Source organism: Gadus macrocephalus, chromosome 2, assembly GCF_031168955.1.
Source record: "Gadus macrocephalus chromosome 2, ASM3116895v1".
NCBI lineage: Eukaryota > Metazoa > Chordata > Actinopteri > Gadiformes > Gadidae > Gadus > Gadus macrocephalus.
This window is the reverse complement of record NC_082383.1, coordinates 2,001,986-2,025,755: the sequence shown is the minus strand read 5'-3', so window position 1 is coordinate 2,025,755 and position 23,770 is coordinate 2,001,986. Positions and strand designations below refer to the sequence as shown.

The window sequence follows — 23,770 nt, the reverse complement described above, 5'->3', positions numbered from 1 at the left end:
GAGGCATTTTGCAGGAGACTTGATTAGCTAAAGCGGACTCAGCCAACAGATGGCCCCGTCTCTTGAAGCTAGACCGCGGAGAAATGTCACCCTCCATTCACCGCTGTGTTTCCTGTTGGCGCATCTGCTGTCCAAGTTGAATATTTCATCTCCAGGAGTGTGATATTAAAGATTTAGAGCTTTTTGAACAAAGCCGCGTGCCATGTAGAGGGGGCTGTGCTGCGCTGTTTCGTTTATGGGGCTTTATGGAGATGACAACAGGGCTCTGGGATTTAGGTTGGATCGCTTTTTATCTGCTTGCAATTTCTGTGAATAATTGATTTTAGTCGTTTTATATAATTTAAGATGGCATTTTTTGACACTGCAGATGGTGGTGCGAGTTGAGTCCATGTTTTTTCGGAGGACTTATAAATGTGCTGTTAGAGTGTCAATGCAGTCTTTGTTAAGGGGCTCAATTGAATACGAAAATATATACCGGTGTAGAGTTCCTTAAGAATGCAACCCAAATTGACAAATTTCGATCTAAATGAAGCACTTATCGATCCTGTTGTGTCTCCAAATGATGTATCGTGTTGCTGTCGGGTTCCTGCGTTATTAGTGTAATCACGTGTTAATCTTCAATTCAAAACAAGCTCAACATAGTGCATGCTGGGTAGGGATATATAAGAGGCATGGGCCCACACACACAAACACACACACACACACACACATTGATTCGAAAGCACATTGCAAACAAAGGTGTGTAGCAGACCATTAAAAAGCGAGTGCACTTTGCTTAGCATCTCTGCATTTATTGGGACACAGTCGGCTGCAGGGGCCAACCGATTTCTCCAAATGAGTCTGACGAGAATCTACCCTGACCATTCCTTACCAGGGAAACCTCTTGGCTAAATTAAACAACATATAAACGACGAAGCAGTGACCCAACTGAGTTTAACTACAGAATACTGAATGAACTGCATTTAAAGTAGCAGGCTGTATGAAAACATGTGGATGTTTTCTGCTACTGAAATCCCAAAACAATACGTGGTTTGGTTTTACAAATCGTAGTACAATAGCAATCCTAGGGGGTTCTGCTCTGCTTACCATAATGATACTTGCCCCATCCAGGTTGAACTATCCTAATAGTATTCCTATTATACAACTTTTCTGGTCTTAATTTCTTATTAATGAAAAAAATCTGAAAAAAATCTGTCAGCAAAATCGTAATATTTTTGTTTGAATGGTATCATGAGTTCCCTGCTGCTTCCTGGCCATTACCCGTTAGATATAAACTGAGGTCCCAATCTGTTTCACAACACACCTCTATCCCGCTATATCCCTCCTCGCTGGTTGGTCTGGGATCAGTTTGGCCTTTTAACCTCCCTTTATTCGCAAGTGGAAAATATGTCCCAGAGCACTGTGGCTCCAGATGAGATTTAACAGGCTCTCTCCCAGTAGGCCATGATATTGAGTCCAACAAAAATAAAATATATATCACTTTTTGTCATAATTTCATATTTTTTTTCAAGCTTGTTATTCCTAGTTCTCTCTCTCTCTCTGTCTCTCTCTCTCTCTCTCTCTCTCTCTCTCTCTCTCGCCCTCTCTCTCTGTCTCTCTGTCTCTGTATCTGTCTCTGTCTTTGTCTCTCTCTCTCTCTCTCTCTCTCTCTCTCTCGCCCTCTCTCTGTCTCTCTGTCTCTGTCTCTGTCTTTCTCTCTCTCTCTCTCGCCCTCTGTCTCTGTCTCTCTCGCTCTCACTTGCTCGCTCTCTGTCTCTCTCGCTCTTACTCGCTCGCTCTCTCTCTCTGTCTCTCTGTCTCTCTCGCTCTTACTCGCCCTCTGTCTCTGTCTCTCTCGCTCTCACTTGCTCGCTCTCTGTCTCTCTGTCTCTCTCTCTCTCTGTCTCTGTCTCTCTCTCTCTCTCTCTCTCGCCCTCTCTCTCTGTCTCTCTGTCTCTGTCTTTCTCTGTCTCTCTCTGTCTCTCTCGCTCTCACTCGCTCGCTCTCTGTCTCTCTGTCTCTCTCGCCCTCTGTCTCTGTCTCTCTCTCTCTCTCTCTCTCTCTCTCTCTCTGTCTCTCTGTCTCTCTCTCTCTCTGTCTCTCTGTCTCTGTCTCTCTCTCTCTCTCTCTCTCGCCCTCTCTCTCTGTCTCTCTGTCTCTGTCTTTCTCTCTCTCTCTCTGTCTCTCTCGCTCTCACTCGCTCGCTCTCTGTCTCTCTGTCTCTCTCGCCCTCTGTCTCTGTCTCTCTCGCTCTCACTTGCTCGCTCTCTGTCTCTCTGTCTCTCTCGCTCTCACTTGCTCGCTCTCTGTCTCTCTGTCTCTCTCGCTCTTACTCGCTCGCTCTCTCTCTCTGGCAGCCGTCTGATCGGTTTTGAAGATCAAATGGAACTAGATAAATCCCAAATGTAAAGAAGGCAAAGGCCAAATCTGGGAGGTCAGGTTTCCACCCTGTGATTATCTTGTCTCATTTTAATTATTTCTTTCTCTTTCTCTCACAGAGATACAGAGTGTGTGTGTCTGTCAGACACACACACACACACACACACCAAGCACACATCTCTGGCCTTAATCGCTGGCTCCTTTATCAGCAGACTTTCCACCCTTTCTTTCGGTTTTATTTTACTCACAGCAACGGGGCCAGTGCTCAGCAGGGGTCCCACCGCTGCAATATCACGCTTTCTGGCCACAGTCATCAAAAAATAAGCCATAAGTTAAATGGTAAATGGACTGCATCTACACTGCGCTTCTCTATCCACTGGCCACCCAAAGCGCTTTACAATTATTGCCTCACATTCACCCATTCACGTGCACATTCACACACACCGACGGCGGAGTCAGCCATGCAGGTTGACAGCCAGCTCGTCGGGAGCAGTTAGGATGAGGTGTCTTGCTCAGCGACACCTTGACACTCGCTAGGAGGAGCCGGGGATCGAACTAGCAGTCTTCCAGTTACCAGTCAACCTGCTCTACCTCCTTTGTCACTCCCGCCCTATAAGCAGTAGTTGAGTTTGAAGCCATATCTCACTGTTCGATTGGTGGAGCAGGTTATTTCCAATACCAGTTTTGTTGTTCGCTCATCATGTGCGCTGCTCTGCGGTCTCTGCTGGGGCTCCAAGCGACTGACGAGCAGTGACAAGATTTATTGTACCACCTCCGATGACGGATGGTCGATTCCCTCGTGAAACGGAAGACAAGGGCATAAATCGGTGACAAAAAAAGACCAGAGCGCAATAATTTAAGCCGTTGCAATTTGAAAATGGCTCCCCTCCTTATGTCAAATCCAGATCTTCTGAATCTAATCTTGATTCTTGGGTTTGTACCAGGAATACACTGCAATGAACCGCAATGAACCATAACGCGCACCGCCGAATTATCCTGGAATGTGTGCTGGGGTCTTAGGCCTGACCTCCCAATCCATGGGGGTTGAATGAGGTCATGGTCACTCTGAGTTTGATTCACTGTTGGTAACACACAACCAGAGCTTGTGCACTGGACGAGAGAGTAATAAAGACAATCGGAAAGATAGTAAATAGTCCTTTGTCAATGGAATACAAACAGAGAGGTTGAGGTTAAATGATATTGTATTAGATTAAAGTGAAGTTGATCGTTAGATGTCTAATAGTAATATAATAGTAACATTTCATTGGAGATGAATAGAGGACACTTGGTAGGGGGGAGTGCTGAGGCTACAGCTATGTAAAGGTCCATCACATCGTCGGCAAGGTGGAGTTGCTATAGTAACTGTAAGGGAAGCTGCTAATTCAAGGCATGTTGCTTGCTTGGGGATGGATGACTTGTAAGGATTGAAGTCTCTGGCAGAAACATCAGTTTCTTGTATTGAGTTATCGTTTTGTTGGTTTTTGTGTCGTCTCTAACGAGACAGTGTCAGAAAGGAACATTGGATGACACATTGAGTTCTTCAGCATCATTAATGAGCAACTTGTCGGTCCTGCTGCACGTATCATCTTGGTTCTCTGGTTTCTCATTTTTCTCCTAAAAACACCTAAAATTTTCACCTTATTTTCACACAAACATTATATTTTCTACTTTTACCAAACCAAATGCATACCTACGAACATCCATAACTTTTTTCTTTATCTTATTAAACCTTTATTTAACCAGGTTAAAGACAAACAATACATTTAGGTTACATTCAAACAAAATCGCCAAATTTTCCCACAGTTAAAAGACAGTTTTGGGATTTCATTGTGATTGAATTAGACACAGGGACACTTTCCAATGCGTCCATATTCTAGGTCCTTCAGTAATGAGCCAAAGGCATCAAATGCACACTTAAGTAAATAATCGCATACGAGAGCATGTATACGTTGGACATCAATACACCCTCTGTGTTTCACTGAGCAGGGACAGATCTCCTCTTTTTAGATTGTGTTTGCTAGTTGCATATGCTACCAAGTATGCTACCGTCGTTAGGGTAGAGATATTCTGGGATGTGATCGCCTCAGGGAAGTCTCTCCAATCATTATAGCTCGACATGTTCACCATCCCACAGAAAAACAATTAAACACCCTCAGGTGCTATTTCTGGCAGGTAGAGGTGTTCTTACCGTATCAGATGAGCCGACTCTGGCATGCCTGCATCCTCTTACGTGATTGAACACGCTGTGATTAACCACACTAAAAACAACCTTTCCCCCTTATCCGTGTGTGCGAGCGAGGGCCGGGCCTCAGCGGGCCGCCATATTGATTGCTCCTGTAGGTTTATCATCCTCTCCAGCGTCTCGCCTTTATGAGCGAATGCTGAGGTTCTGCTCACATGCACCGGCGGCGGCTGCTGCTGCTGCTGCTGCTGTTTAAAATGTTAATTGTGCTCGGGCGCCATTTGACTCCCTCCCTACCTTGACTTCCTTTGGAAACTCCCACGCTGCACTCTCGTTTAGTATTAACGCTTCAGTAGTTTGCCATTGATCAGTGTTTCAGGTTCCCTGCATTGATATTCGGCACTTGGTTAAAAACCTTTCATCTCTTTGGTTAAAAGAGATGAAAGGCCAGGAGTGGCCAGCAGTGCAAGAGCCTCTTTTGAAATCGAACAATGCACGCTTTTCCTCCCTTGTTCTTTGTAAACACATCTGAAACCTCAATGGCTTATCGATTGCTCCAGGAGTCAAGCAGCATGTTTCCTCTCAAAACCCCCCATAATGATCAATCGGTGTGGACAAAACAGCGGTAAACCAGGCAACCTCACAGGTGGTAAACTCTTTCAAACCCTCTGCTTCTTCTGGGGGGAAAATATAGGCATTACCCTCGAGCAAAATGTGCAGCTGAAGAATTGACCGCTTTGCTTTGCGTGTCCACGGTGGCCATAAAGAACACCCTCGCCGCCACACAAACAGAACCCTTACCGCCGTAATCAGGGCCGTCACGGGGCGAAGCTGCGTGGTCCTCTACCTCGTCGTCATGCGCGGCGGGCCTGACAGTTCATCCATTCGGATTAGCGGTGTGCGCCGTTGTAAGCGATCAGTCGCTGACAGAGTACCCCCCGCCCTGCGCCCATTAGTCAGCCCGTTACACGGGCCATGTCCGAGTCCCCGGCCCGGGAGGACAGGTAAGGGCCGGCGCCCGGCCCCCAGTGAGGGGCCAGGGGGTCTGGGAGTAATGACTGAGAGGACTGCGGTGAGATTAATGAGGCTTAGAGGAGCTGGAGGTCCCCGGAGCTTTATCTAGACGTCTAACGCACACACACAGTCACACACACACACACACACACCGGCTTGCACTGACGGGCGCCGGCGTAGGGAATAACTGCAGGAAGAAGACACGCCGCTCCGGGCATGGTGCTCCGCGGCGTGCTGGGAGGGAAAAGGAGTGTCTGTCAGTTTCCATCAGAATTAGTATGGTTGAGACCCCGAAACCGATCTGATATTCCGACGCTGCCAGCCTGCCTCAGAAGGTCAAGATAAAACCGGGGAACGGGGGAATTGGAATGGAAGTTAAAGGTCACGGAGATGAAATGCTGATTATGCTCTCCATGCCGGGGACCACTTTCCCGTTCAATTAAAAACACGACTTCCACCTTTTGTTTCGCCTGGCGAACAACAGCAGTAGAGGGGATGATTTCAAGCCTGGCTTGGCTCGCAGTCGGGGGCTGGGTGTCCTTATCATACCGATCAACAGACAGACCCCGGGGTTTGATGGATTACACTGCAGTGCTCCACCTCCTGTGGTGGAGCTGGGGGGGCGGGGGGGGGGGGGAGTCCACTTGGCCCTCAGACCCCAAACTCATCAAGGGACTTTACATTTACATAGCAGCAGCAGCAGCAGAGATTCATAGACTGTGCTGCATAGTTCTCGTTTGACCAACATTCACAAGTTAAAAAGACGGAGCCATCATTGTTCAGTCGATTCGCCGCTTTGAAGCTGAATTCTGCCCCCCGATCTCCGTCTTGCGCTTTAACAGCACAGTAGGCTTAATGGACCCTTAGCTGTCTCGTCTCTGTTTTACATCCAAAGTCATGTGTTTCTGTTTCTTGCAAAACTGTATTTTTGTGCAGCTTTTGTGACAGACTTTTCAAGTGTCAAACCCTTTTCGTACCCCACGGCAGATTAAAAAAAACATTATTGTCACTTTGAGTACAATCAATGCCCGTTTCCAGATGAGATCTCAGCGGGAGTTGTGTAGTATTTATGATGCAACCCAGTCAAAAGCAACATCATCCAATAAATACACGATGCTTCAATTTCACATGATAAACATGGTATTCTCTTTGTGCATCTGTCATTTATCCTTCCTGACTTTTCTCTGCGTATATTGTTGGAGTGTAGCGGTGATGATTGCTCTCTTACAGCCTCAGTTTCGGTTTTTCCAACAAAGAAGATTGGAATGGTTAAGACGCCGTTGAAAACAAGACGCACAGCGAGTCTGACACGTACTTGAAAGTCGAACAATCTTCCGTTCGAAAAAACATCCAGGGTCGGCCGCACACACTGTGTTTATCATTATTATTAACATTGGATCTTGAGAGGACAAAGGGTCGAGGGGGGATAAGATGTGATTGGAGGGGTAATCTCGGCAGTGTTTGTGTACATCGGAGAAGGGAGATGAGGGCAGCAGCAGGCCTGGCTGTACATAACGATGAGCGTCCACCAGTGTTAGCTTAATCGATGGAGATGTCCTGGCTCAGGTGAAAGAAGCTCTGTCTCCATGACTTCCCCCACATTGACTCCCATTACACTGCAGCAGGGCTGCTGAGCAAGCGCACACGCCCGGGTGTGCACACACACACACACACAAAGATAACCAATGAGCCCATTTCAGTGACCAGGCTTTCATTTACCTGTCCCTGCAGGAGGGCTTTTCCTCTGCACTGCTCCATGGTTCCTAAGTCTCTCTTTTACTTTCCTAGCTCTGCTTGCCTCTCTCTCGCTCTCTCTCTCTCTCTCTCTCTATCGCTTGTTCTCTCTCTATCTCTCTCTCTCTCTCTCTCTCTCTCTCTCGCTCCCTTTCTCTGCCTCACTCTCGCTCCCTCTCTCTGCCTCTCTCTCCTTCTCTCTATCTCACTTTCACCCAGCAAGTTATATGTAATAATAATCAAACCTGTCCACTGGTTCAATGGGTTGGTTACTTAAGTTTTACGAAGCGCAGGTTTCAATGTACTCAGTAGCCAGTTTTATGTGGCAAACGTAGGAACTGCATACAAATCCTAACTGTGTGCGAAATAGAGTCAAGGTTATAGTTGCACAGGCCGTCAGAGTCCCCCTAACCCAAGTTAAGAGAGGTTCTGCACAGTTAGGTGAGGTTTAGGGGCCAATAAGCTCGTTGTGTGTGGTTCTCGGTTTCTCTTAGTTTCTTGCATCTCAATATCTGCTAGATCACTATTTGTTCTTAAAGTCTGAGCTCATTTTAGCTGCTGCCTCTGAGCGGGGAAAACACAGCCCTAACAATTGTTATTTAAAAAAAAAAATATATCCTGTTGTTCACTCTAGGTAAACACAGAAAGTATGATTGCTCTGGTCCCTTTTATTTTATTTTTCCTTTCCTTCGTTGTCTTAGTTTGACATTCAATGTTTGTTAACCGTTGACATCAAAATAAAAACGGTTTCCCGTGACGGTAAACCGACAAATGCCGCAGCTCACAGGACGACTTCTTCAGACTTAATCTCAGCTTTGAAGTCTCCTCACTGCCAGAGAGGTACTAACAACTGGTAAGCTCCGTCGCATCCAAAACGTCGGTTCCACTCATCTGTGGTTTCCCCCTTGGGGTCCCCAGCCTGTCACTGGTATAAATCAGCTCAACGAGGGAACAATCCTCATAAGAGGTTGAGACTCCGGTTCCGGAACATAAAATAAATCCACACCAGTGTTTAGTGTCAGCATTCTGGATCCGGCCATTAGTGGCCACACCCCCCCCCCCGAGCTCAGCCTAATGCGTAAAGTTATCTGGCTCAGTGCACCGGTGGAAGCCAAAACCAGGCAGGACTTAGGCCTCTCCCCCCCCCTCCCGCCCCCAATACGGCTGTTTGAATTACATGATAATGATAATGGGGATAGTAGGATGTGGAAATTCACTTTGCCACGGCCGACTACGGATGGGCTTGTTGCATGAATGTGAAATATGAACAATAGCGATAGCGCAGTCAGCTGCATGCTGTAGTAAATTAATAGCGGGAGTACAAAAGATTCAATATGGATTGAATAGCAATTTTCGGGGTGAGAAAATTGCCTGTGCATAAGGCAGCCCGTGTGTTATCTCATTCATTCAATCATGACGGTGTTGAAATAATGGAAAATTGATTCGGTTTAGACTCTGGGAAACGTTGCATGGGGTTCCATGTCAACCGGCGTATTCGTTTTTTTTGCTGCATCCCAAATACTAAAGGTGCGTGAAGAGGGTCAAATCACTGTGCAGGACCTGCCCTCTTGAACCGGACGTTTCCTCTCTCACTCCTCTGTCTCCATGGCAACAGCTTTAGGAAGAAAAAAAAAAGAGGAGAGGGCCTTTGGAGATACACTTGGTACTTAAGGGACTTTCCATGGCCAGGGCTGAATGGCTAGACGACACACACTGACAGGGAGAGATAAACAACACGAGGGGGACCAAAATATAGAAGATACAGCCCTCCCTTTCGCACAATTTTTTTTCTCCCAAAGATAATCTGTTTGTTTGTCGTCAAGGGATCGCTGGCCTGCCACTCGTGGAGTTAAAGATAACCGAAACAGGATCAAGTCTGGAGGAAAGCGAGTGAGATAAACTCAAAATGGTGGGGCTCGGTTGACGCTAAAAAGTTAAGACCTCAGCGACGCCTCTCGAGGGGAAACAACCGACAGCCAAGGGATATGGCCATTACAGAACACGGCGATTAGTATGGATTTCTTTATTCAATTGTGCACACGCATTCAGTTCCACTTTAGCTCTTCGCCGTAGCCCGCGGCGACTCCTCACTCCACGTTTGACTCGCGTCCGTCCGGCTCGCTGGAGCGACCTTTGGCCGCGACGAGACGCCTCGCTAACGATTCTGCCTTCCCCCGTCGCGACGCCCTCTCTGCGTGAGCTCTTTTGCGTGTACAGACCTCTTTTGTGTACAGACCTCAAAAAAAACAGGGCTCAACCACTCTCTGTCTCCCTGGGAATCACAGCCGACGCTGGTGAATACCAATTAGCCGTAGAGTGCAGTTGAAAGGCGTAGTTTTTTTAATTGGCGGCCCTCTGGTCTTCCCACTAGCTCCGGGGTCGGGATGAGGCATCTTTCCGATCTTTCTGACGGCTCCGACGCTCCGACCTCTCGCTGGCGTGTCGAGGATGAGTTCGGCGGACGGCTTAGCATGTCGGGCGGCTGACTGTTGTCGACGGAGCTGACGCGGGCTGTCTCGTTGGCGAGTAGAGAACAAGAACCACCGCCGTGAGGCCGTGCTGTGACTTTGAGCACCAACTGATGGCTGTGATGACGTAGGGGCTCTTGAGAAGACGATTCATGGTGTGATGGGATGCTTCAGGATTTAGGGATTTACGATGGAGATAGCATCTGTAACTCTTTGATAATGATACGTTTTGCTCTTGGCAAGGGCTGGGTCGTTATTTATTTACTTCTGGGTCTTCCTAGAGGTCCCTGGGGACCGTTACAACCGGACAGACTGTGGTTGCGCAAAAACAAGTCTTTTCCTTAACTTATTTAACAAAGTTAAAACCTTAAATGGGTTCACTACCCCGGCTTTAAACATTTGTTTTTGGTTTACTGGATGCATATTTGATATCGGTTTAGCAATACCACACATAATGTTCAAAGGTTTTCATCGTGACGGAACATAAGTGATGAGCTTTTTTTTTTACAATGCAGTTTACAACTGTACCTCACCATTGTAGTCGTTCCAGGTGCATGCTGGACGAAACGCAAAGTGCCTTCCCAGCCCACTGGCAGAACAACACAAACAACATTAAACGGCAAAGCTTTAATTCCCCCTGCTGACGTGCCACAGATATCCTTCCCACAAACACAACCGGTGTTAACCGGCATCTACATTTTACAGCAAGTCGGAGGGTCTGTGGGTGATCTCCCCGACACGGTGAATCTGTAGCGGCGCTATCACGTTAGACACAGACACAGCGTCATCCCCTCGTTCCAATTCAGCTCCTCTTGCCATATCACAAGGAGCTCTACTCCATTATTGACAAACACTTTGGAAGGAACAAACTCAGGAATACACAGACCAGAGTTACACACCACATACCCTGCCTGCCGCATTGTGAAAGCTATCTTGTCAAAAAAAGGGAGGGTTTGCACTTATTTTTTCCGGTCTGGCAGAGAAAGGGTTTGTGTGGCGTTTCATACCTTGTGGATCTGGTTGGGGAGTCATTACTTTCTGCTGTCTGACAGGGCCCGTCCTAGCTCGAGGATGTGGGGGAGAGGGGGTATTATATGGGCGGCAAAGGGGGGACGGTTGGAAGGGTGAAACGGGAAAGGGTACACATCCCAGTTCCAGGGTTGTGATGCGTTTGTTAGCACTTTGTCAGCCGAGGCGCTGAAAGGGGTTATGGTGTGTGATGTCCGACGGGACGAAGGACCATGGCCGTGGCCGCATGCCAGACATCGTTACACCTGACAGAAAGGGAACAGAGACCTCAGAGTTGTTCTGTACTACGCACTTCCACAAACAAGAGGCTCTTCTAAAGGGAGATAGGAATGTGAGAAGTGGGAAGGACGCATGCAGAGGACATGGCGGGGAGGGGGGGCTACAACAGAGAGAAACGCTTCTTAGCAGCTAACACACACACAAATTATTTACTTGTTTGTTATGTGCACAGACGGGGTTGAGCACCCAATGCCTGTGGGTTTTCTAACTGCTCAGTTAAGGCCCTTAACTGAGCAGATAAGGGTTAAGGGTTGAAGGGAATCGGATGTCTGTAAAGGCAGTTGACAGCCACTTGAATTAAGCTTTCCTCAACAGAGATCATCGACAAATCATACATTATGGTACACATTATGCCTCTGCTGCATCACATATGGTTTGTGCCATTTGGATGTGCCTGCCTCGTTGTAGATAATGGCCAGTCATATATGATGTCAGGCCTCAATGTCATGTGCTGCTGGATGTTGCTGTCACTGTTTTGTTGATACCTTTAAAGGAACAGTGTGTTGATTGAAATGGCATTGATGGAAACGGACTTGGCCGAAATGCTACAGATGCTATTCACAGTGGACCTTTTAGAAATGGACAGAGATACAGAGAGAGAGGGAGGCATACCGGCAACCTTACGATTCGATTTCTCAAGAATTGAAACGTTGGAAAAGTTTACTATTTGTGGCAGGCATGTCTGCAAAAATGCATGCAGGTTGTTGAAGGGTACTCTGCTATGTCCTCAGGCGAGGGCATATCGGCCACACAGCTGTGTCTTCAGATAACTCTTTTGTGCATTGAAGGCAAGGCCGCATACAGAAGCAGAGGGCGACGAATGTGTCTACGATATTGCTTTGAATGATTGCTGCTCTATGTTTGTATGTGCAAACACTCTCTGTCTGGACAAATACACCTGGGCTGTCACATTCCAAACCATCCCTGGCAGAGCCTGAGTTACATTTCATTAAATTGTTTACAGGTGTCTGCCTCTTCTACCGTGTGCTTGTCCTCCCAAATCATCCGCCACAGAAAAATATATCTATCCCCAAACTCGGTATCGGTAAACAAACCCGATTTTAACCCGACACCCGAATGCATTTTAATGTCACACTTTGTTCTGCAGAGCTCTGGCAATTTATCGCCAGGCGTTTATGGAACACCGATTCGTATCTGCATCTGTCAAAGCGAATCTGCAGGCAGCAGGCGTGCTGCATAGAGCGACTTTACAATGTGCTGCTTTGCTTCCTTCCGCCCAAAATCCCCAAATGTGGCAGTGGTCACAGCCCGGTTATCCATCAGCCTGACGGAATGGCCGAGAGAGGGCCAGCATCAGCACGCACCACAACAGGGGGGGGAGAATTTGCGATATGCATACATACAGCATAGTGGTTAAGGACTTCACCAGGTTTTCACCAAATTGGTCAATCAATCAGGCACCTGTGAGCTTGCGATTCTGACGGCTTTAATTCGGCCGTACATTGATTCCAATGAGCTGTTTGATTTTTATGTTCTACAAGGATTCCATCAATCATGTACTCTCCGACTGTCAGACATTGATGAAAGTGGTGAGGGGGATTAATATGCATGGGAGACCCCACAACTAGCCTTTCGTTTGCATGTTGTTCCGACCGAGCATAAACACACAAACTCTTTCTCTCTCTAACTCTCTCACTCTCTCTCTCTGTCCTCTTCATTTGCTTGCTACCTCTTGCTCTCTCTCTGCCTCTCTCTTTATTTCTCTCTCTCTCTCTCTCTCTCTCTCTCTCTCTCTCTTGCACAATCTCTCTCTATCGCTCTCTCTTTCTCACGCACACACAAAGACTCACAGACGTCGTGTACACGCGAAAGGAAATAAGCTGCGTTCAGCAATTTCAAAATAATCTATTATTCATAATATGGTTTAAAGTAATTTGGTGGCTTGGTTTTGAGCAGGTGAAATAAAGAGGGAAAGCTGAAAGCCATTACTGAAACAAGAAGTCGACTCCAGTCACACGCACACACACACACACACCCGCAAACGCACACACACACACACACACACACACACACCCAATGAACCCACATAGCCCTCAAGAAATAACATTTAGCTATCGTTGAGCATAGAGAAAAATGGAAAGAGGTCAATGGGTTTCTAAACCTCACAATCCTTCACAACCAATGACAGGTCCTACACAGCTTTTAAGTGATTATGTGGGAAATTTTGAAGGTTTTTTCTGCCCTCACTTTCCATCTCTTTGGAACCTGAAACCAAATCCCTCGATCTACCACGGCCATGAAGCAAGCAAGGGAAAGCAGACAGTTTCGAGTGCCCCTTCTGCAGATTATGTTGGTTCATTATTATTGTCTGAGGTCGCGGCGGCTGTACTTGTTGTTGTTTCAGCTCTATTAGCGGTGAGCGCGGTCGCTGAGGGTTCACGAGGCGCGCCCGCTGGCCTTCCCTTGATCCGTCGATACGGCTCCTCTCTGTTTTCCGAGCGAAAGATGACAACACCACGCTGTGGTGCTGTCAACGGGGCCAGATGAGCCCGTCTCTGGGCCATTGGCCCTCTTCACCTCCACAGATTGTTTGGCGGCAAAGTGTGCGTCGTCTGTTGTTTTTAAATGATTACTCTAATCTCTCTCTCTCTCTCCCGCCCTCTCTCTCCCTCTCTCTCCCCCTCTCTCCCCATATCTCTCTCTCTCTCTCTCTCTCTCTCTCTCTCTCTCTCTCTCTCTCCCGCCCTCTCTCTGCCCCCCCTCTCTCTCTCTCTCCCGCCCTCTCTCTGCCCTCTCTCTCTCTCTCTCTCTCTCTCTCTCTCTCTCTCTCTCTCTCTCTCTCTCTGCCCCCCCTCTCTCTCTCTCTCCCCCCCCCCCCCCCCTCTCTCTCTCTCTCCCACTCTCTCTCTCTCTCATCTCTCTGCAGGTGTTCACCAGGTATGGGAAGTGCTACATGTTCAACGCGGTGGAGGAGGGGAAGAGCCTCCGGACCACCATGAAGGGGGGCACGGGGAACGGCCTGGAGATCATGCTGGACATCCAGCAAGACGAGTACCTGCCGGTGTGGGGGGACACAGGTAGGAGACCACCTCTATACACACTAGTACCGACCAGGTAGGACACAGAGACCATCTCCATGCTACTCTAGTCCAAGCCAGCTCGGGCCGGAGACCACCTAAACACTAGAACCTGCCAGGTAGGCCGTGAGACCACCGACACACACACTAACAGGTAGGGCCTGGATACACCTACACACACATCAAGAGGTAGGGCCTGAGACCACCGACACACACATCAAGAGGTAGGGCCCCTGAAAGTGAATGAACTTTTCTACTGTCTCCGTTCTACTTGCAAACCCAAGCCGCGGCCTCTCCCACTCAAAAGTAAACTCAAAGCTATTCCCATTCCTGCATCTTTAAACTGACAATGATTTAATCATTATCTTGACTGTTAAAACAGCAAAACTAATTAATAACCGGCGTACCACACCGATGGGGAAAACACAAAGTTTTAATCATCCAAATGACTAATTTAGCACACGCTTTGTAATGGTAAACCAAACTTTCAACATGAAAGGAGAGTCTACTACTGCTGTAACGTGGGGCAGGGTGAGTAGCTGAAACGGAGACGACCGCAGTATATGGAGGAAGGGAGTGGAAGTACGTAAGTAAGAGGATTGGAGATCCATAGGGACTCTGCAGACACTATAGTGAAGGGTTGCTCTTTCTAGCGTCAAAGAGCCATCGATAGAAGAGGCCTGATTCAGACGTACATTGTTCATTCAGAAGCCACTAGTGTTTAAAATGAACCGCATCATTTATTGACAACACTTTTTGGCGATCGGACACCATCAAACGATTCTTCACGGGGACGATGGATCTATGAAGTGTGCCGGCAGATCACTCTCCTCCTGATGGTGTCTAGAGGCTGGTGGGGGTGTGGTCGTGGATTGAGTGCTTCGACCCTGGAGGACATAATCTCTTCCTCCGCAGACAGGTGGAGTTTAATCCTGGTGGTGAAGGGGATGGAGGAGGGCTGAGTCTCGATGAAAACAACAGACAAGTGACAGGCATGAATGACAGATTACATCTATGTACTCAGTGGCGCACCGTTGTACTCCTGTTAATGAATGAGGTCCTGATTGGTTGAGAGAGCCTGTGATGACCGCGTGGGAATTTAGAACCAGACATAGAGCTATGAGAAATAGAAGGCGAATGTCGTCTCCCTGATTTAACTTTTTCTTGAGCTGCTTTTGTGGTCCTCACCAGACACTATTCATTCAAGAGGGGATATTGCTGTTATTTCCCCATCAAAAGCCCAGTCGGCAGTCAGTGTCCTCTGAGGATCTTAGATGATTTGGAAGGTAGTTATGGCCGTTATTTATGTACAAGGGAGGGAATCAATGCTGTGTTGCACTTAGGGACTCAATAGGCTTTGAAGGTCACTCCTTAAAAGCACCGTGGAATTCAGCTTTTCAACCAAAAAATTATTTAATTCCTTCCTTTAATTCCAATCAGTGTATCTTCCTCTTCGTTTATCACGGCCGTACAGACGGGCTTAACATTTGTCTGACTACGCATCTTGAGGTGAAAAATCTTTTCCCTTTTAATCTCAATATCTATATCCGCTGTGCGTCTCTTCGCATAATCCTGCGCTTCAAATCGTATTGTCATGCATAGCTTGTCTCAGCTGCAATCAGCAACTTTGGCTTTTCTGCCCGGGACTGTGTCCTAAAACTGAGCACTAGTCGGTCGACTGTTGCCTTTGCCATTTGCTGAGCATAGCAGCACAAAGAAGCCAACTTTCTGATAGTTATACTGTTAACTAGGATCTTGAATCAGTGCAGTGTATTAAAAAACCCTCTACGTGGTCCCAGGCAAGCCTCCAAAAGACTCTAAACACATTAAAAATTATTGGGTTTTATGTTTGAAAATGTTAACGTCATTGGATAAAAATGTGTTTGCAAATATTATTGTGAGCCTTCTATTAAGCCTCCTGGTGTAATGAATAAATCATATTTTAATGCTTGTATTTATCCTTCTGGCTGCTCTTGTAATTGTATTTTAGTTTTTTTGGTAAACACACCCGTCCTCACCATATATTACATTCATATATTATATTCATACATAACATAACGTTGTGTGTTTCCACCTCCCGTGAAGCGAGTTTTAAAGAGAGACACCACCCTGAGCAGGCTCAGTTGAGACCAGCTCACGTCTGAGTCCTGATACAGACCGTGGGTCAGGGGAGGAGTCCTGCTGTCTCCGGCTGGGACTGGGAACCAGACAGACGGACTCTTTGTCAATAGCCTGTGATCCTGGATCAGAAGCTCGGATCAGCGAGCTGACTCTACCCTGTACAGCTTCTCCGTACTGCAGAGGATGTGATGTATTCACGCTCTCTGCACCGGAGCCACCCCCATGCCGTCTGCACAGGGGTCCTCTCTGACAACCGTGTTCTTCCCCCCCCCCCCCTTATGAAATTAATTAGCCTGAAGTTGCTGAGTCACCCACTTTCTGACACACACACACACACACACACACACAGATAAACGCACACACACAAGCAGACAGACACACACACACACACACACACTTACACACAAACACGCACATAGAAACACACATACACACACACACACGAGAGAGCACACACACACGCACAAATGTGAGCACATACACCACACAGTCAGCTGCCCAGCTCCCATCCATTATCTCCGTTCCCCCCAGCTACCTGTCTCCAGCCCTTGTCACTATTCGGCTGGGCTCAGCCGCTAATGGAAGACAGTCCTTCTATTTCTGCCCCAGTTGTTCTAGCTTTGTTATCGTGCCATCGATACCTTATCTCGGCAAAGGGGAAAAGAAAGACACAAAGAAAACATCTTTGCGTTGATTTGGCATATTTGAGCGGGCAGACAAGAGGCAAATTAAATTTTCGGAAGCCCATCCAAATTTTGTAGGTCGTTAGTCATTGTCCAATCGAGATGAACATCGCACTGTGGTGTAATAAATCAAAGTCATCGGGCTGCAGCCTCACTACACAGGCCCGGACAAAAGACTCAATGATTCATTTTTGTTTGAGTTTTGGGGAATCATTTACCATCTCTTCTGATCCGCTTCGATCCCCTGATGTGATGTGACGTGTGTCTGCTCAAAATGTGTTCTGTCGCTTTGGCTGATGCTGTGTGGACTAGCTAAAACGCTACATCGTAGCACACTTGGGTTTGCTGGATCTAGTGGCGGAAGGCTGATTTAGTTTAATGTGCAAAGGGGGAGAGAAGGAGTGTGCCCTGCAGAGTCATCTCCCCTCTCCAGCGACTGTGGCACAGAATGCACTTCATTTGTGTTGAATATTTAATGTCACATTTATAGATTACATTTTTTATGTCACAGTTGGTCGCTAACAGGAAAGAGCGTTTCTGGTGGCTGGTTTTGTTTCGCCTTTGTTTTCTTTAGTTAAAACGACGAGAGAGTGTCTCCTTTCCCCCGGTGGTCACATTAGCCGTGACTGACCGGGTCTGTTGCCTGGATACCGGGCGTTGATAAACTGCGCTGATCGTGGCGTGATGATCGCCCCGTCGTGATGAAGGAAGTAATGGCCTGCTGTCGGGGTGACATACCCTCGCATCCCGCGTAGACCCCGCACCTCCTGAGATATCCATAGCCCCCCCCCCTGTGGCGTATATTACATCGTCTTCAGTTCACGGAGTTCATATGTGTGTCGTCGGGTACCGTAGTCGGTAGAGGCGGAGCTGGTGTGGTATAGATGTATTCAAGGTGGTTTATTTAACATGCTTAGCATATCACTCACACGACAACCGTCAAGACAACCAGCCCGGTTTACGGAAGCTGCTGTTGTTGTTAAACGGTTCGGGGCAAAGGGAGCAGTTGAAACCCAGCGCGCGAGGGAATCTGCCCTCCCATAAAACAAGATCGTCCCGGTTGTTTTACGGCGGTCGAGATTGGCAGTCGGGTAAAAAACAAGGAACCACAACGGCATTGTGGCTCGGCTATAAATAAGAAATATTGGGCTTATCAAAATCCAAATGAATACTTTTTATGAGATACTTTATTAGTGCCGTTTACGGTCACGTGAAGGTCTGTTCTCGTTCTGCTCATGGTGGGGCCGTTACCTGGGAGTCCTTGTCTAACAAACGTTCAGGACGCATTGGTCCCGTGTTTGACCTTTTCAACACCAGACCGAGTCTGGACGCGGGAGAATGCGGGTCGTTTGTTTCTGGGACTACAGGCCACAACGCAGGTTTGCAACTTTTCTATACTTTACCACTGGGAGCCATGTTGGGTTTCTGACCTTGGATGTCTGACAGGAAGTCTCTCATCTGGAAACTCTCCAGATTTCCATTGCACAGTCAAATCTCAAAGCGTGTCTCTGGGTAGAGTGGGCTGCCGCAGAGGGGCTCTTCGGTTTGAGACAAATGTTCAAGTTATTCAGACTAAGCCACTGAAAGGCGAGCTGGAACGGCTGTTTCACGCTTGTGTTGTTCCAGCTTGCTCACCACCACATGATGCTTCCCACACAACGCTAACTAGTTGTATTTTAACTTCGATAAAGACCCTTGTTGATTTCCAGTTGGCTGCTGTGTTTCGTTAAATTGATGTCGGCAGCACCAGCACAAATATATCTAACAAGTAGTGAAGGGAAGGGCGTGTGGAAGTGATGAACATGGTGTTGTGTCTCCGTTTAAGGGGCTGGTTCTGTGTGAGTGAGGAGGGTTTCATGGTGTCACGGGGCTGGGTCGGATAAGCGGCTTCACCCCGTCAACCACTGGGATCGGAGCTCCAGCCAGCTTGTTTGTTGAGGATCAAGGAGGCTTCAAGGCCGGGTCTTTGCACTGTGTTGAATCTGTTTCAGACCGCGTCAAACCACATCTTCCCCCATGTCAGCTCAATTCTTTGGGAAAGGCATTAGGAAATATATTGACATTATGTTTTGGGAATTAGAGTCAGAATGTGTATCCATGTTTTAGTAATTTCCTTGCTTGGTGTTTCACACGACAGCCAAAAAGCCACATTTCAGTGTGGCTTTTTCATTTCTGAGGTAGGTTTTCACCAACTGTAAGTGTCGTTTCTGTTCTCGGCAGTTACCTCTTGATGAATGGAGCTTTTCATTTTCAATTCTCCATCCATGTATTTTAGTATTTTTGGACATTGAGCCAGACCAAATCTGTATTGGTTCCACCGCCAGTATCTGCGGTACTCGCTAAATCAAATCCTGGAGAGGTAGTTTAGTTCTGCGGTAATATAGTGTTGTCTGCTTGGGAATATATCTTATATTCAAAGCATCAAGGCAGTTTCACACAGTGTGTATGTATGTCTGTGTGTGTGTGTGTGTGTGCTTGTCTGTGTGTCTGTTTGTGTCTGTCTGTCGGTGTGTGTGTGTGTGTGTCTCGGTCTGTGTCCGTCTGTGTGTGTGTGTGTGTGTGTGTGTGTGTGTGTGTGTGTGTGTGTGTGTGTGTGTGTGTGTGTGTGTGTGTGTGTGTGTGTGTGTGTGTGTGTGTGTGTGTATGTGTGTGTGGTCTCCTTGTTCAGACACAGCCAGGACATGGTATCTGAGGTTAACTGGGCTGGTTGTTCTTCTCATCCTTCTCCGTCTACTATTGAACATCCTGCTATTAGCTCAACAGGACAGCAGCACCGGGGTGGGGGCGGGGGGGGTGGGGGGGGGGGGGGGGGGAGTGGTCTGACACCTGGGTCGTCGCCAGAGCGGGAAACAGATCGATTACGCTCTGGAATTCTGCCAGTGCTAAAGTCTCTAGAGGTGGACCTGTTCACAGTGTTTGATTTATCACTCGATACTTTTGATTTGTGACTACGGATGTGTGTGTGTGTGCTTGTGTTTGTCTGTGGATGCCCGTGTACATGTGTATACATGTACATTGTGGGCATTTGTGTTTATGTGCGTTTGCGTGCTCATTGTGTGCGTGTGCCTGTGCGCTTCAGGGCTCCCGTCGTACTCATTGTACCAGCTGACGCGCAAGGGCACACTTGGCCTGATATAACCTTTTGCTGCGTGCCTCTGTGGCATTAGAATCACAAAGCTGCAGCAGCTCGCTCTAGAGGCCTCTGTGGGCCATGGATGACTGCAGCAGGCCAGCAGACACAGGGCAGACCACAGAGGGAAAGGTGGCCACTTGGTGTTTGCATTTGTTTTGTTCTTCCGGTGGGATGAATAACACTCACACACTCACAAAGATACATGAGACTCTATGTGTCTGCTATGCACACACACGCACGACCAGCCACAGCCTGGGCCACGTCGACGGATGCAGATACACAAAGACACACGAGAATCGGCAGAAGTTATGAGGCACGTACACAGAGAAAAAGAGCAAGATTAATCAGTTTCTAGAATGCCCGGGAGGCATGAGAGTGCAACACCATCATTTTTTTAATCAAGGGTTATTCAGCGATTGAATACAAGTTGATCGCATTGGGACTGGTTAGGCCGGCTTCCCTTTGTCAGGCCACCCGAAGTGGAACCAGGGATCTGTTTTGGGAGGTTTAAGACGGGTAACGAAGGAGGGAGGCGCTGATGAAATTTTCAGCAACACAATGTGTATTCCGCCCTGGCCAAACACACAACAATCACACTATCCTTCCTTTCTCTTGATCACCACAGATCAGAGGGGCTGTCTTGACACGCCCGCGATCGCTTTCCTTTGAGGACCGACGATGAAACACACATGCAGGCAAACTCAGTGACGCACATAGAGACACACGGATACGCATGCACATACTCTTGGCTGACAAGTAAGGGTTGTCATTGCTGGCGTTCAGGTGCCAATACATGGGCTGTGAAGGCCTTGGCTGGCACAACACAATCTGCTGTAGTTGGAACCAGCGAATTGGGGGGTAGCGGGCTGTGCCCTCCTTATACACACGCGTGCACGCACATTCACTCAGCAGGCAGGCACAGATACAGACACACATATACACACGTACAGGCGCACATACAGACACAAACACACACACACACACGGATACACACAAACGCACAGACCAAACACAAACACATACAGGCACAGACACACTCACACACACACAGTGCGTTTACATGGGACAGCTAGATCGGATTAAGCGTTATACCGATTTTTGCTACTCGAACGGGCCGTGTCAATTATTCGAACGTACATGGCCTTTAAGAGATCGGATAATGGCCGGAGCATGGCTGAATCCGCTACCCCAGGTGGCGCTGGAGCCCTTCAACAATTATAGAGCAACTTTCGGTCGACCTCTACGTCCCAGCAACAGGAAACTCAGGCGGGATTCGAGAAAGATGTTTTCAGTAGACGGCTGTCAGTTCACTTCGGCGGCGGAGTCCAGCCGGAGGAGTCCGCACACGACCGAGAGGAGTCCAGCCGGAGGAGTCCGCACACGACCGAGAGGAGTCCAGCCGGAGGAGTCCGCACACGACCGAGAGGAGTCCAGCCGGAGGAGTCCGCACACGACCGAGAGGAGTCCAGCCGGAGGAGTCCGCACACGACCGAGAGGAGTCCAGCCGGAGGAGTCCGCACACGACCGAGAGGAGTCCAGCCGGAGGAGTCCGCACACGACCGAGAGGAGTCCAGCCGGAGGAGTCCGCACACGACCGAGAGGAGTCCAGCCGGAGGAGTCCGCACACGACCGAGAGGAGTCCAGCCGGAGGAGTCCGCACACGACCGAGAAGAGTCCAGCCGGAGGAGTCCGCACACGACCGAGAGGTCGGAACAATGGAGCGTCTGAGGAATGACATGGACCCGAAGTGAACTGACAGCTGTCCCGCAGAGGGCAACAATCCCTTTCTCCTCCATGTAGCGTTTCAATCTGGACTTCAGAGCGTCAAAGCCAAAGTTCCTTTCCCCCCAATTCCTTCTCCACCATGGCCGAGATAACTCTCACTACGAGTCTTTGTTGTGGAAGTACCAGAGAGTCGGAGAACCCGACGCACACTCTTTAAGATTCATAATATCAGAGGATATCCCCGTCAGTTCGGTCGCGGCGCAATCAATGAATAAAGATCGAACACACGTCAAAAGAAAAAAACTTTTAGTTTGACAGATGTACCCGAAGTTACTTCTTTGCAACCTCGTTGATGACCAACGTTTAAGAAAAAATTGACGTGTAATTCAGCCTTGGGTGAAATGGAAGCGTAGTGTGTACTGGATGCGTGTTGATGATACACTTCTTATAGGGGGTAATGGGATGACACCGGCTTCCTCCATCTTCTGCGTCACCTTTTAAAAAATGTAAATCTTGTTTTCCGACGACGATAACCATAAACATATAAAGAAATAATTAAATATTTATATTTATAAAGAAATAAGAATTGTTTATATGTCTATGGCGACAACAAGACGACTACCGTCTCCTTCTACTTCCGGCTCACGTCCCCCGGCCTCAATATCTCGAGCATGCGCAGAATGCGATATCCGATACGGGTTACGAAGCAGGTTAACGTGCAGGTAGTGATCGGGCTATGATCGAGTTATCCAGGTGTTCTTATCCGATCTCGCTTGTCCGTTCATGTACCGATTTCGGTCCGAAGTAGATCGGGCAAAGGTGTTTACATGCGTTTTAAAAGTCCGGTTGAGATCTTATTCGATTCTTTATCCGATAATTACTCTGCATGTAAACGCACTGACACACACACACACACACACACACACACACACACACACACACACACACACACACACACACACACACACACACACACACAATCAAATACCTAGGCTTGACTGCGGGCGCAAACGAAATGCAGTGTAAACATTTTCACAAACAAAATCATTTGTATTGGTTATTCAGTGCACACACTCACAGAGAAATACATAAATCCACACACACATCCCGGCGCCCGCCTGCCCAGTGTCCGACCGAGAGAGCTCTGAGCCGGTGGCTCAGGAGACGAGAGCCCTGATTGGGCGTCAGGGCGGAGGTTTTATTAAAGGTGGAGGAGCTATTGCAGCCTTTAGTGGGGCCAGAGTAGGCCACACTGCGCTCCGCCCAGCGAGAAGGAACCCAGATTGAAATGCTAAACCAATGCAAATCGGAACGTGAAAGGGCTGTGCAATATTTCAGACCTGGAACTGTTTCCCAGATAAAGAGACCCCCCTGAGGACGGAACGGGGAAATGTTAATCTCGTCCCCATACACATGAAATCAGCACAAATGCAAATCCCTCTACCCATTCATGTTTTTTTTTTTATCGTCAAACGAAACAATGGGTGGGAATGTACGGGAAAATCATGTTGCAGAGAAATGTGACGCATAGTGGAGGTCACAGTCAAGGCGGTAGATTAAACCAACACGTCGAACCGCCTGATCGGAGTACAGCTCTCTCTTCACACGTTAAAGTCTGGTTGGGGCGTCCGAGGACCCGATGAGACGCCTTGATTGTATCCCCTGTGGTCGTGTCTTTAGTGCAGGACTCCTGTCCAACAGCAAGACCTTCAAATGTAATCACGCAATAGGCCTATTATCTCAAGGACAGGCGGCGGTCCTGAATCGGAAGAATGAACGACGATTTGAAGAAGTTTGGTTCTAGCTTTTGGAAGGTTATGTTTGATATAAATTATATTCTAGACCTTGAGAGAGCTGGACATAAACAAAGTAAAGAAACACACTAAAACAACTGAGGTATGACTTGCTGACCCTGTCCTTAAATATATTTGGTACAACATAAAACAGAAACATAAAAGAGGTCTCTGTCGCACATACAAAAATGTAATGAGGGAGATGGATGGAAA

At 47.8% G+C, this 23,770-nt stretch overlaps 2 protein-coding genes across 2 annotated transcripts in view; both read left to right on the top strand.

Moving 5' to 3' along the window:
- ubtf (upstream binding transcription factor) overlaps positions 1-23,770 on the top strand; it is a 302,966-nt gene that overhangs the window by 263,510 nt on the left and 15,686 nt on the right. The window lies entirely within an intron of this gene.
- The window catches only part of asic2 (acid-sensing (proton-gated) ion channel 2), a 259,822-nt gene that overhangs the window by 223,306 nt on the left and 12,746 nt on the right, over positions 1-23,770 (top strand). Inside the window, exons 4-6 of the mRNA XM_060068249.1 lie at positions 13,952-14,139; positions 18,732-18,744; positions 21,369-21,726. Coding sequence (XP_059924232.1) covers positions 13,952-14,139; positions 18,732-18,744; positions 21,369-21,726 — 559 coding nt within the window. The remainder of the gene's footprint in view (positions 1-13,951; positions 14,140-18,731; positions 18,745-21,368; positions 21,727-23,770) is intronic.